The following is a 14079-nucleotide window of genomic DNA, read 5'->3' as shown; positions in this document are numbered from 1 at the left end:
TCCATGGAACAAGGGTGGAAATCTGCATCTTCAGGCGGGAGAGAAAGTCGGAGGAGAAGTTCTCTATCTTGACATAGTAGAAGAAGCAGAGGGAGGCCGTCAGCCACAAGGACGTGGTGAAGATAAAAGTGATACCCACAAAGATGGCAAACGCCATGTGGTGGGCCACAAAAACCAGTGGCCAAAAGTAAAAGATTAAAATATTGCTAAAAGCTACACAGGCGTAACATACATTGGAGATGCTTAAGGCTGCAATGATTTGGTCGCTGCCGGATACGGGCTCCCGGGATTTGAATATATATAAGGAAATGATGGAAACGATAAAAACATTTGTGAAAATTCCCATTAAGGTCTCTAAACATATTATAATAAAGCAAGCCAGGCCTAGAAAGCTGTTGGTCTCCATTAGTCAGTGGAAAACACAACTCAAAGTCCGAGAAACCCTGTCTGAAGCTCTTAGGTTCGCCTTCTTGTAGGGATGGGGACAGGGTAGGACTTAGGGTGGTGAGGGCCCCTGGGCTTGAGTCACTTTTGGGCCCTACCTTCTATATATTATCGTATTTATTGGCGTATAACACGCACCCCCAGTTTAAGAGGGAAGTTTAAGGAAAAAAATAGGATTTTTATATACAGCTTACCTGTAAAATCCTTTTCTTGAGAGTACATCACGGGACACAGGAGCTTCATTACATAGTGGGTTATATAGGCACCTCTGGTGATTGGACACTGGTTGACCCAATTAAAGAGAATTCCTCCCCTATATAACCCCTCCCATCAGGGAGGCACCTCAGTTTTGTAGCAAAGCAATAAGAAACCACGTAAAACCCAAGAGGGGCGGGAGCCCTGTGTCCCGTGATGTACTCTCAAGAAAAGGATTTTACAGGTAAGCTGTATATAAAAATCCTATTTTCTTGATCATACATCACGGGACACAGGAGCTTCATTACATAGTGGGATGTCCCATAGCAATGCTCAGGTTGAGGGGAGGGAGACACAGATCATGAATCTAGACCGCCAGGGATCTGAGGACCTAAACTGCAGCCTGCAGTACACTGCGCCCAAAGGCGATATCCTCCTGCCCTCTGACATCCACCTGATAGAATCTGGTGAATGTGTGGACTGATGACCAAGTCGCAGCCTTACAGATCTGAGCCAGGGAGGCCTGGTGATGCACTGCCCAAGAAGCACTTACAGCCCTAGTAGAGTGCGCTCTCACCTGAAAAGGAGGAATCTTCCCCTTTAAGTCATAGGCCTGAGAAATAACTTGTCTGATCCACCGCGAAAGAGTGGACTTTGACGCTGCCTGACCCCTTTTAGGGCCTTCTGGCAGAATAAATAAACAGTCAGTCTTTCTTATCTGAGCAGTTGCCTGAAGATAAAGACTGATTGCTCTAACCACATCTAAAGTGTGTAAGGATTCTTCCTCTGTGGACTGAGGGTTTGGAAAAAAGGATGGTAGGATTACATCCTGATTCAGGTGAAAACCTGAAACTACCTTAGGTAGAAAGGACCTGTTGGGACGCATGACCACTCGGTCCTTATGGATAATTAAATAGGGCTCTTTACAGGAAAGAGCTGCCAATTCTGATACCCTTCTAGCCGTGGATATGGCTACTAGGAACACCAGCTTCTTTGTCAGGAGAGTTAAAGAAGCCAGATGCAGAGGTTCAAATGGTTGGGCTTCTAAGGCCGAGAGAACCAAATTCAGATCCCAAGGGCATACCGGAGGTTTGACTGGCGGTCTCATCCGCATAGCCCCCTGGATAAAAGCCCGTACTAGGGAATGTGATGCAAGCGATCTTTGAAAAAAAGACCGATAGGGCCGAAATCTGCACCTTGATGGTGCTTATGGCCAAATTCATTTCAAGGCCTGATTGGAGAAAGGCCAAGATTCTGCTAATGACATACCTTCTAGGATGCCATCTCCTGGGTTCACACCAGGAAACATATGCCCTCCAGATCTTGTAATAGATACGCCTGGAGGCCGGTTTTCTGGCATTGACCAGAGTGGAGAGGACTGGCCCCGAAAGACCACGGCCTCTCAAAATGTGGGTCTCAGCAGCCAGACCGTCAAATTCAGACTGCGTAAAGCAGGGTGGTAAATTGGACCCTGTGAGAGCAGATCTGGCCGGAGAGGGAGGGTCCATGACCTGCCCGCTGCCAACTTCATGATTTCTGCGAACCATGGTCGCCTGGGCCAAGCCGAGGCCACTAGAAGGACCGGCTTCGTCTCCCTCTTGACCCTTCCCAAGAACCTCGATAACAGCGGGTTCGGGGGGAAGGCATAGATCAGATTGTACTGATCCCAGGGAACTGTCAGAGCATCTGACCCCTGAGCAAGTGCATCTCTTGTCCTTGACACAAAGTTGTCCAGTTTCCTGTTGAATCTGGACGCAAACAAATCCACGTCTGGAGTGCCCCACTTGTGACATATGTCTTGAAACACATCGGGGTGCAGAGCCCATTCTCCTGGGCACAACTGCTGGCGGCTGAGATAATCTGCCTGCCAATTCTCCACTCCTGGAATGAAGATTGCAGAGAGGCACGGAACATGCTCTTCTGCCCAGACTAGTATGCGATTCACCTCCTTTTGGGCCACCAGACTTCTGGTACCGCCCTGGTGATTGATGTAAGCCACTGCGGTGGCATTGTCGGACTGAATCCGAACTGGGAAACCTCGCAGTCTGTGAGACCACTCTCTGAGTGCCATGTAAATTGCCCGAATCTCCAAGACATTTATGGGCAGCAGACTTTCGGTCGCAGACCATTTTCCCTGCGAGCATGTTTCCTGCAACACGGCTCCCCAGCCTGTCAGGCTGGCATCCGTGGTGACAATCTTCCATGAGAGGGGAAGAAAGGTTTTGCCCTTCAGCAAATTTTTGGTCTGTAACCACCAGACAAGACCTTTGCGTGCCCGAGGGGATAAACGCATAGGAAGATCCAGGGATTGGGGCTTCCTGTTCCAAATCGCAAGGATGCATCTTTGCAGAGGCCTTGAGTGGAACTGGGCAAATGGAACGGCCTCGAAAGAGGCGACCATCTTTCCCAACAGTCTCATGTACAACCGAATGGAGGAGAATCTTCTGCCCAGAATCAGGCACACTAGATCTCCAATGGCCAAGGCCTTTGGCTTTGGAAGGAACACCCTGCCCTGAGCGGTGTCGATAATCAGACCCAGGTAATCCAACCTGGTGGTCGGTTGTAAAGACGACTTTTCTAGGTTTATAATCCAACCTAGGCGGCCCAGATGTTCTAGCGTTTTGGTGACGCTGCGACTTAGGCATGTTGCAGTTCTCTCTACGAGAAGCAAGTCGTCTAGGTAAGCCCTGACGGCTATGCCCTGAACTCTTAAGATTGCTAAGAGAGGGTCTAGAATCTTCGTGAAGACTCGAGGGGCCGTGGCTAGGCCGAACGGCAGGGCCACAAATTGAAAATGGCGCTGCTCTACCGCGAACCTCAGAAACTTCTGGTGTGCGGGAAATATTGGCACATGGAGATATGCGTCTTTGATATCTATTGATGCCATGAATTCTCCTCCTTGCAGGGAGGAGACCACAGTGCGTATTGACTGCATCCGGAAGGTCTGGATGTGTAGAAACCGGTTTAAGTCTCTCAGATCCAAGATAGGTCTGACACTTCCGTTTGGTTTTGGAACGGTGAAGAGATTCGAATAGAAACCTGAACCCTGATCTTTCGGGCTCACCTCTACTATCACACCTTGGGATAGTAATTGATCTAAGGCCAGAAATAGCGGTTTCTGCTTTATCGGATCCCTGGGGATCCTTGACCTTAGAAAACGGGAAGGTGGAATCTCCTGAAACTCTAGCCTGTAGCCCAGAGATACTGAAGAGATCACCCATTTGTCCTGAATCTCTACCCGCCAGGCGCCTGCAAACTGCAGGAGCCTTCCCCCCACTCGGCCGAGCGGGGGCGCCCCTTCACAAGGATGTCTTGGAGGTCTGCTTGGCAGGCTTCCGCCCCCAAGTCTTTTTCTGTCCCTGGGCTCGGCCCTGAGGCTTTGTAGCCGAGGAGGGCTGAGAAGGCCGTCGCCACTGTTTAGAGCTCGACGCTTCGGGAGAGAGAGTACGCCTGAATGAAGGACGTTTACTCCTCTTGACTGGAAGGAGTGTAGATTTACCTCCCGAAATATTTTGGACGAATTTATCTAATTCCTCTCCAAACAACCGTTCCCCTTTAAACGGGAACCCAGTCAAATGCTTTTTCCATGACATTTCAGCAGCCCAATTTTTTAGCCATAGAGCCCTACGCATGTGTACCAACATGAGGGACAAACGTGATGCTTGTTGGACAGAATCCAAAATCGCATCAATTATGAAACATAAGATGTGAGGCATCTCTGCATATTTCTCTACTTCCTCATTAGGAAGGAGTTCAAACATCTGTTTAACCTGTTCCTTAAGGAACTGGCACAACCCCACGGCTGCGACTGTAGGTTGCACCACAGCGCCGGCCATGGAAAAGGAGGCTTTTAACAAGGTTTCCAGCCTTTTGTCAGCTGGGTCCTTAAATACCTGCGCATTATCCAAAGGACAAGTTAGGTTTTTATTCACACAAGAGATAGCCGCATCCACAGATGGGGCCCCCCCATTTCTTGGTGAAGCTTTCCTCCACGGGATAATACATAGAAAACCTCTTGGGAGGAGCAAACAGTTTATCGGGATGTCCCCAGTCCTTATACATCAAGTCAGCCATTAAAGGATGAATTGGGAAGGAACAAGCAGTCTGTGGAGCTTTCCTGACTCCCAGGGAAGAGACAGAGGATGTAGCGACTTCAGCAGCTGGCATTCTGAACGTGGTACGCACCAATTCAGTGTAATACTGCACCTGCTTTCTGAGTGCCTGGGAGGAGGGGACTGACTCCTCATCCTCTGACTGACCCGACTGCTCATGATCCCTTTCCAAAGATAGGGATCTCTCCTCATTTTCAGAGCAGCTGTCTGAGAGAGGGATTTCAGCAGAGGGAGGGGATCTACCCCTTTTCTTGCTATCTTTTAGGGAAGCAGAAATAAAATTCATTATCCTCCCTTCAAAACTCTCCAATGAAGCCCTAAGGGAGTCCTCAGTGACATAGACCGGGGCTGCGACATTAGGAGAGGCTGCAAAGCCTGAAAGGGGCACTGACTCGTCTTGAGATGCAGGCTCCACTCTTGCAGAGGGGGATGGTAATCTGCATGCACTTTTAGAACCCCTGGACCCAGGCGGTGACCTGCCAGTGCTTTTGTTACCTGCCCCTGAAACCCTCTTACGAGGAGACATAGTACTAAGCTACAAAGCAGAGTTACTAGTGTAAAATGCAATCACTTTGTTGTGCTTAAAGTCTCACAATAAATCAATATAAGCTTAACTGCACAATATGATGCCGAGTAGGTGTCTTAAGGTTCGCCTGGATCCAATCCCACAGATGCTTACAGCCCACAGCTCCTGTGTCTCACCTTACAGTCCCCTGACGCTCTGGGCTTTTAAAAACGGCCGTTTTGGCGCCTGCATTGCAATCTGGAGCACTTGATTGTGCACAGCTGGCAACCACACCCCCCCCCCCCCCTTTCCTTATTAGGCCGGGAGCGCGCCCGTGCACGCGCCCGCGCGCGTGCACGAGGACCGCGGGATCCGGGGGGGGGGGAAGGGGAACCCAAAAGGAGTGACCTGGGACCCCCCGATCTGCGTGGGACCCCTTTTTTAACTTATATTGTGGCAGGGACTGCAAGGAGACGTGAGTAGCTGGGAGGACCAGGCATTTCACTGAGCGTGTTTGTTTGAAAGGCATGTAAGTATGCATCAGGCTTGCTCTTACTCCCTCAAGTGGTGGAAACCAGGTAAGACATACAACTACTCAAAATGAAGAAATCCATTCATATATTAAAATATATAGGATGACTTCCCATACCTGTTCCCCGCCGCAGGAATTGCTGATTTCAGACCAATTCCAGCCTTCACCCATCACGGCGGGTATTGTTAGCCAACCTTCAGGCGTATCTGGGAATCTTACGAAAAGATTCTCCTACCTGGGCCTTGTAAAAAACTCTGCCAGAAACTTACGGGCGCCCTGAGTAAACAGTACCCCAAGTCTGGTTGTCCCAGAGTCCAGTCTTCCAATGGAGAGGACTTACAGGCAAAACCTCGTGTCTTCGGCAGACGAGGCCCGGGTACCATACCATCTTGGGAGTCAATTATCGGCCCGAGGTATGGATCCGGTTTGTTGTAGCCCTTCGGCCCTCGCCGGGACCCGCATAGAGCTAAGTTTTACGTGACCATCGACCAGACACTGGCGAAAAAACTGAGGTGCCTCCCTGATGGGAGGGGTTATATAGGGGAGGAATTCTCTTTAATTGGGTCAACCAGTGTCCAATCACCAGAGGTGCCTATATAACCCACTATGTAATGAAGCTCCTGTGTCCCGTGATGTATGATCAAGAAACTTACATTTAAATGCCCACCAATGCAGCCTTATCAGTATCCATCTGCAGCCTTACCCATCCATCTGCAGTCTTGTCCAGTGTCATTGCAGCCTTTTCAGTGTAGCCTTGTCATTTGCAGCCTTGCCCCAGTGTCATTTGCAGCCTTGTCATTGCAGCCTTGAAGTTTAAAAATGGCGCCGCTGAGATACAGAGTTCTGTGTATCTTGGCGGCTCTTGGGTCCTCTTGGTGGCTCTTGGGTCCTCTCGCAGTCCCGAGCGGAGCCAAGAGTAGCCGAATGTACTTGGCTCGGCTCACAGTCACGCCCAGTCCATGTCTAATGTCCATCATAGGGCGGGACTGGGGCGGGACTGGGCGTGACTGTGAGCGGAGCCAAGCCGAGTACACTTTGCTATGCATCTCAGCGGGGCCCCCTATTGGGCGGGGCCCATGGGCTTGAGCCCAGTCAAGCCCAATGGTAAGTCCTGCCCTGGATGGGGATATTGAGCATTAGGAAGTACAATGATGTAAGGAAAAGTTTAAAGTGGCCTCCAACGTTGAGGTCTTCTGTCTTGTACACGAAGCTTTAAAAAAAGTGCTGCAAGAGACTGAACAAATATAAGAAGTTGAACCAAATGGACTTCACAAGGAATCCAACCCACCGATCAGCATCAACGAGACGATATTTGGGTAAAGTGGGGTAAGATCAACAGATCTAAAGAGATAGGGATACACGGTGGTCAGTGTAGTTGGTCAGCATGAAGAACAGCGAGTGATCTGCAAAATGTGTAAACATTTAGACATCACTAAGCTAAATTTCAAATCTGAAGATCTTTAAAAGAAAAAAATTATAGTGGTAGGCCAACAATTTGAAAAAAAAGGAAGATAGTCCTTCTTAGGCCGCGTACACACGATCGGAGAATCCGTCGGAATGTGTCTTATTGGACCGTGTCGTCCGATAATCCGACTGTGTGTGGTATGCATCGGATTGATTCCGTCCGAATCTCCGTCGGACCCAATTTTCCAACACGTTGGAAATATTTCCCGACCAACTGGTCCGATCGGACCTAATCCGATCATGTGTAGAGAATTTTGATCGGACAAAGTGCCACGCATGCTCAGATCAAATTCCTACATCAAAGCTATTGGCTACTAGCCTGAACGTAGTCCCATCGTAACGAAATTACGTCATCACGTTCTGAACGATCGGATTTTTCGCCAACTTGGCCCAACCGTGTGTATGCAACAGTTTCGGACACGATCCGACGGATTTGGTTGTCGAAATCTCCGACCCGTGTGTACAAGGGCTTAGAGACTCATGTCGGGAGTCAGTACGGACATTGATGTTTCCGTTACCGGTGGAGGATCTCTCACCTATGGAGTGACTGCTCTGAGTATTGCCTGCGGTGGATCCCTCTATAGTCGTCTGTATCTACACTTTCTTCGTATCGTGGCCCCTACCAAATGACTGAGTCCCGTCCTGTATAATTCCATTTCTCTATAACTAGATATACTTTAAACATTAAGTGCCAGGGAGGTTTATAGATCATTACGCAAAACAAACACCTGTGACTATTGTGGCCGTAAATGTGTTTTCTCTTCTGAGCCGTGGGTTTGGAAACATGCAAAGTCCTGACCAAACACGCTTACCGCTTACCTCATCTTCTGCTCAGCTATGTCAACACGGCAGGTCTGAGGATTTGCATCTGGAAGCTCTTGTTGTGGCTTTGGCAAATGAGTGGAACACATGTTGCCCAATGTAAAAAAAAAAAAGTAAAATGTACAAAACAAAACACATCACAGGCATTGAAGTGAACCTGTCCCCAGGGGCAATAAAGAACAAAAGTGAGGGCAATGTCTGACCTCCAAAACATGTTAGCTTTCCATTATGTCAATATACTGGTCTCAGTTCTTTCCAAGTCAATAACCTAAAACAAATATGCTGCACACAAAAGTTAAAAGTTCCAATCTGCATACTGGTGCGGGGTCAGAGGCTCACAGTATTGAAACCAGAGGATCAATAGGACAGGCTCCATGTTTGCCAAGTGAAAGGTTTATTTTAAAGGGATTTAATAATCCCTTACCATTCTGATCAGGTCCTCCTGAGTCACCAATGACATCAGTTCCATGAGAGATAGTCACCTCCAGGTCCCGAGTCACCACTGACATCATCAGATCCATGAGAGATCGTTACCTCCAGGTCCTGAGTCACCACTGACATCAGTTCCATGAGTGATAGTCACCTCAAGGCCCTGAATCACCACTGACATCATCAGTTCCTAGAGAGATCAGCACTGCTAGGTCCGGAGTTGTCATTGACATCATAAGTTCCATGAGAGATCGTCACCTCCAGGTCCTGATTTACCACTAATATCATCAGTTCCATGAGGTATAGCCACCTCAAGGTCCTGAGTCACCACTGACATTAGTTCCATGAGAGATAGTCACCTGCAGGTCCCGAGTATGAATTGGCTGGATGTTCGAGTTGAACGTAAGTTCAACTCGAACATTGTTTGTAGAATAAACAAACAAATGGGGTGTTCTCGGGAAGTTAGGCTACTCCGGAGTGCCCCATAATGCACTGCGAGATTGACTGCTGGTGATTGGCCAAAGCATGCACCAGACCTGTATTCTTTGGACAATCACAGCTTGATGTGTGGTGAGAGCCTTGATTGGCCAAAGGCACTCACCAGCCGCTCCTCTCCAAACCTCTGCACTCACCAGCCACTCTCCTGCTGACCTCTACACTCACCGGCCACTCTCCTACCAACCTCTGCATTCACCGGCCACTCTCCTACCAACCTCTGCATTCACCGGCCACTCTCCTACCAACCTCTACACTCACCGGCCACTCTCCTGCCAACCTCTACACTCACTGGCCACTCTCCTGACAAACTCTGCACTCACCAGCTACTCTCCTGCCAACCTGTGCACTCACTGGCCACTCTCCTGCCAACCTGTTCACTCACCGGCCACTGTCCTACCAACCTGTGCACTCACCGGCCACTCTTCTGCCAACCTGTGCACTCACCGGCCACTCTTCTGCCAACCTGTGCACTCACCGGCCACTCTTCTGCCAACCTGTGCACTCACCGGCCACTCTTCTGCCAACCTGTGCACTCTCCGGCCACTCTTCTGCCAACCTGTGCACTCACCGGCTATTCTTCTGCCAACCTGTGCACTCACCAGCCACTCTCCTGCCAAACTCTACACTCACCGGCCACTCTTCTGCCAACCTGTGCACTCACCAGCCACTCTCCTGCCAAACTCTACACTCACTGGCCACTCTCCTGTCAACCTGTGCACTCACCGGACGTTTTCCTGCTAAAGTTTACACTCACTGGCCACTCTCCTGCCAAACTCTACACTCACCGGCCACTCTCCTGCCAAACTCTGCACTCACCGGCCACTCTCCTGCCAACCTGTGCACTCACCGGCCGTTTTCCTGCCAAACTCTACATTCACCGGCCACTCTTCTGCCAACCTGTGCACTCACCGGCCACTCTCCTGCCAACCTGTGCACTCACCGGCCACTCTTCTGCCAACCTGTGCACTCACCAGACACTCTCCTGCCAAACTCTACACTCACCGGCCACTCTCCTGCCAACCTGTGCACTCACCAGCCACTCTCCTGCCAACCTGTGCACTCACTGGCCACTCTCCTGCCAAACTCTACACTCACCGGCCACTCTCCTGCCAACCTGTGCACTCACCAGCCACTCTCCTGCCAAACTCTACACTCACCGGCCACTCTCCTGCCAACCTGTGCACTCACCGGCCATTTTCCTGCCAAACTTTACACTCACTGGCCACTCTCCTGCCAAACTCTACACTCACCGGCCACTCTCCTGCCGACCTCTGCACTCAACAGCCACTCTCCTGCCAACCTGTGCACTCACCGGCCACTCTCCTGCCAAACTCTACACTCACCGGCCACTCTCCTGCCAACCTCTGCACTCACCGGCCACTCTCCTGCCAACCTGTGCACTCACCAGCCACTCTCCTGCCAAACTCTACACTCACCGGCCACTCTCCTGCCAACCTGTGCACTCACCAGCCACTCTCCTGCCAACCTGTGCACTCACTGGCCACTCTCCTGCCAAACTCTACACTCACCGGCCACTCTCCTGCCAACCTGTGCACTCACCAGCCACTCTCCTGCCAACCTGTGCACTCACTGGCCACTCTCCTGCCAAACTCTACACTCACCGGCCACTCTCCTGCCAAACTCTACACTCACCGGCCACTCTCCTGCCGACCTCTGCACTCACCGGCCACTCTCCTGCCAAACTCTACACTCACCGGCCACTCTCCTGCCAACCTCTGCACTCACCGGCCACTCTCCTGCCAACCTCTGCACTCACCAGCCACTCTCCTGCCAAACTCTACACTCACCGGCCACTCTCCTGCCAACCTGTGCACTCACCAGCCACTCTCCTGCCAACCTGTGCACTCACTGGCCACTCTCCTGCCAAACTCTACACTCACCGGCCACTCTCCTGCCAAACTCTACACTCACCGGCCACTCTCCTGCCGACCTCTGCACTCACCGGCCACTCTCCTGCCAAACTCTACACTCACCGGCCACTCTCCTGCCAACCTGTGCACTCACCGGCCACTCTCCTGCCAACCTCTGCACTCACCGGCCACTCTCCTGCCAAACTCTACACTCACCGGCCACTCTCCTGCCAACCTGTGCACTCACCAGCCACTCTCCTGCCAACCTGTGCACTCACTGGCCACTCTCCTGCCAAACTCTACACTCACCGGCCACTCTCCTGCCAAACTCTACACTCACCGGCCACTCTCCTGCCGACCTCTGCACTCACCGGCCACTCTCCTGCCAACCTGTGCACTCACCGGCCACTCTCCTGCCAACCTGTGCACTCACCGGCCACTCTTCTGCCAACCTGTGCACTCACCAGACACTCTCCTGCCAAACTCTACACTCACCGGCCACTCTCCTGCCAACCTGTGCACTCACCAGCCACTCTCCTGCCAACCTGTGCACTCACTGGCCACTCTCCTGCCAAACTCTACACTCACCGGCCACTCTCCTGCCAACCTGTGCACTCACCAGCCACTCTCCTGCCAAACTCTACACTCACCGGCCACTCTCCTGCCAACCTGTGCACTCACCGGCCATTTTCCTGCCAAACTTTACACTCACTGGCCACTCTCCTGCCAAACTCTACACTCACCGGCCACTCTCCTGCCGACCTCTGCACTCAACAGCCACTCTCCTGCCAACCTGTGCACTCACCGGCCACTCTCCTGCCAAACTCTACACTCACCGGCCACTCTCCTGCCAACCTCTGCACTCACCGGCCACTCTCCTGCCAACCTGTGCACTCACCAGCCACTCTCCTGCCAAACTCTACACTCACCGGCCACTCTCCTGCCAACCTGTGCACTCACCAGCCACTCTCCTGCCAACCTGTGCACTCACTGGCCACTCTCCTGCCAAACTCTACACTCACCGGCCACTCTCCTGCCAACCTGTGCACTCACCAGCCACTCTCCTGCCAACCTGTGCACTCACTGGCCACTCTCCTGCCAAACTCTACACTCACCGGCCACTCTCCTGCCAAACTCTACACTCACCGGCCACTCTCCTGCCGACCTCTGCACTCACCGGCCACTCTCCTGCCAAACTCTACACTCACCGGCCACTCTCCTGCCAACCTCTGCACTCACCGGCCACTCTCCTGCCAACCTCTGCACTCACCAGCCACTCTCCTGCCAAACTCTACACTCACCGGCCACTCTCCTGCCAACCTGTGCACTCACCAGCCACTCTCCTGCCAACCTGTGCACTCACTGGCCACTCTCCTGCCAAACTCTACACTCACCGGCCACTCTCCTGCCAAACTCTACACTCACCGGCCACTCTCCTGCCGACCTCTGCACTCACCGGCCACTCTCCTGCCAAACTCTACACTCACCGGCCACTCTCCTGCCAACCTGTGCACTCACCGGCCACTCTCCTGCCAACCTCTGCACTCACCGGCCACTCTCTTGCCAAACTCTGCACTTACCGGCTGCTCTCTTGCCAAACTCTACACTCACCGGCCACTCTCCTGCCGATCTCATGAATGTCCAGTCATTCCTATGATCGGTGTATATATATTGTAGTGTATTGTATATTAAGCATATAGATTATATTCCTATGATTGTATATATATATATATATATATATATACGGTATATATATATATATATATATATATATATATATATATATATATATATACACAGTATATAGATTATATTCCTATACCCGGTGTGTATATATACAGTATATCGTTTATATTCCTATGATTGGTGTATATCTGGCTTGTCACATAGACTAGAATTGTACGGCTCCCTCTGGTGGACATAAATGATTACGACATGACAATATTTCTTGCCTGTGTCAGGGAACCTGAATATCTATATGAACAGGAATATAGAATATATGAGAATTGATTGGATGGTTGAGATTTTCTTCTACAATACTGAACATTATATATGATCATTTTACCTCTATGGGGCCTTTATATGAACTTTAAACATACTGTGTGTTCAATGACAGCATTTTGTGCCGAGGATTAAGAAAACAAACAATATATATATATAAACAACACAATCCAGTCTGCAGCACCCTGTACTGTACATTAATTAGGAGAGTAAAAAACTCATCAATAAGGAATTTAATTAACAAATGATAACATTTTGTATCTGTGAACACCCTTCATCATCGCCCTCTATCAGATCATCAGGAGAGCGGGCGGCGAGTGCAGAGGGCGGCAGGAGAGCGACCGGTGAGTGCAGAGGTCGGCAGGAGAGCGACCGGTGAGTGCAGAGGTCGGCAGGAGAGCAGCCGGTGAGTGTAGAAGTCGGCAGGAGAGCGACCGGTGAGTGCAGAGGTCGGCAGGAGAGCGGCCGGTGAGTGCAGAGGTCGGCAGGAGAGCGGCCGGTGAGTGTAGAGGTCGGCAGGAGAGTGGCTGGTAAATGCAGAGGTCGGCAGGAGAACGGCCAGGTGAGGGCAGAGGTCGGCAGGAGAGCGACCGGTGAGTGCAGAGGTCGGCAGGAGAGCGACCGGTGAGTGCAGAGGTCGGCAGGAGAGCGACCGGTGAGTGCAGAGGTCGGCAGGAGAGCGACCGGTGAGTGCAGAGGTCGGCAGGAGAGCGACCGGTGAGTGCAGAGGTCGGCAGGAGAGCGACCGGTGAGTGCAGAGGTCGGCAGGAGAGCGACCGGTGAGTGCAGAGGTCGGCAGGAGAGCGACCGGTGAGTGCAGAGGTCCGCAGGAGAGCGACCGGTGAGTGCAGAGGTCGGCAGGAGAGCGACCGGTGAGTGCAGAGGTCGGCAGGAGAGCGACCGGTGAGTGCAGAGGTCGGCAGGAGAGCGACCGGTGAGTGCAGAGGTCGGCAGGAGAGCGACCGGTGAGTGCAGAGGTCGGCAGGAGAGCGACCGGTGAGTGCAGAGGTCGGCAGGAGAGCAGCCGGTGAGTGTAGAAGTCGGCAGGAGAGCGACCGGTGAGTGCAGAGGTCGGCAGGAGAGCGGCCGGTGAGTGTAGAGGTCGGCAGGAGAGCGGCCGGTGAGTGTAGAGGTCGGCAGGAGAGCGGCTGGTAAATGCAGAGGTCGGCAGGAGAACGGCCAGGTGAATGTAGAGGTCAGCAGGAG

At 51.7% G+C, this 14079-nt stretch overlaps 1 protein-coding gene across 1 annotated transcript in view; it reads right to left on the bottom strand.

Annotated features, from left to right (window-relative positions):
* Positions 1-8163, bottom strand: part of LOC143925287 (taste receptor type 2 member 9-like) — a 35910-nt gene extending 27747 nt beyond the window's left edge. Inside the window, exon 1 of the mRNA XM_077449871.1 lies at positions 8072-8163. Coding sequence (XP_077305997.1) covers positions 8072-8163 — 92 coding nt within the window. The remainder of the gene's footprint in view (positions 1-8071) is intronic.
* Between the last annotated feature and the right edge of the window lie 5916 nt (positions 8164-14079).

The sequence above is a fragment of the Lithobates pipiens genome, unplaced genomic scaffold (genome assembly GCF_037356315.1).
Source record: "Lithobates pipiens isolate NorthernLeopardFrog02 unplaced genomic scaffold, aLitPip1_a1.2 Scaffold_22, whole genome shotgun sequence".
Classification (NCBI taxonomy): domain Eukaryota; kingdom Metazoa; phylum Chordata; class Amphibia; order Anura; family Ranidae; genus Lithobates; species Lithobates pipiens.
Note: the sequence above shows the minus strand (reverse complement) of the source record. Positions and strands in the feature narration are given on the sequence as shown.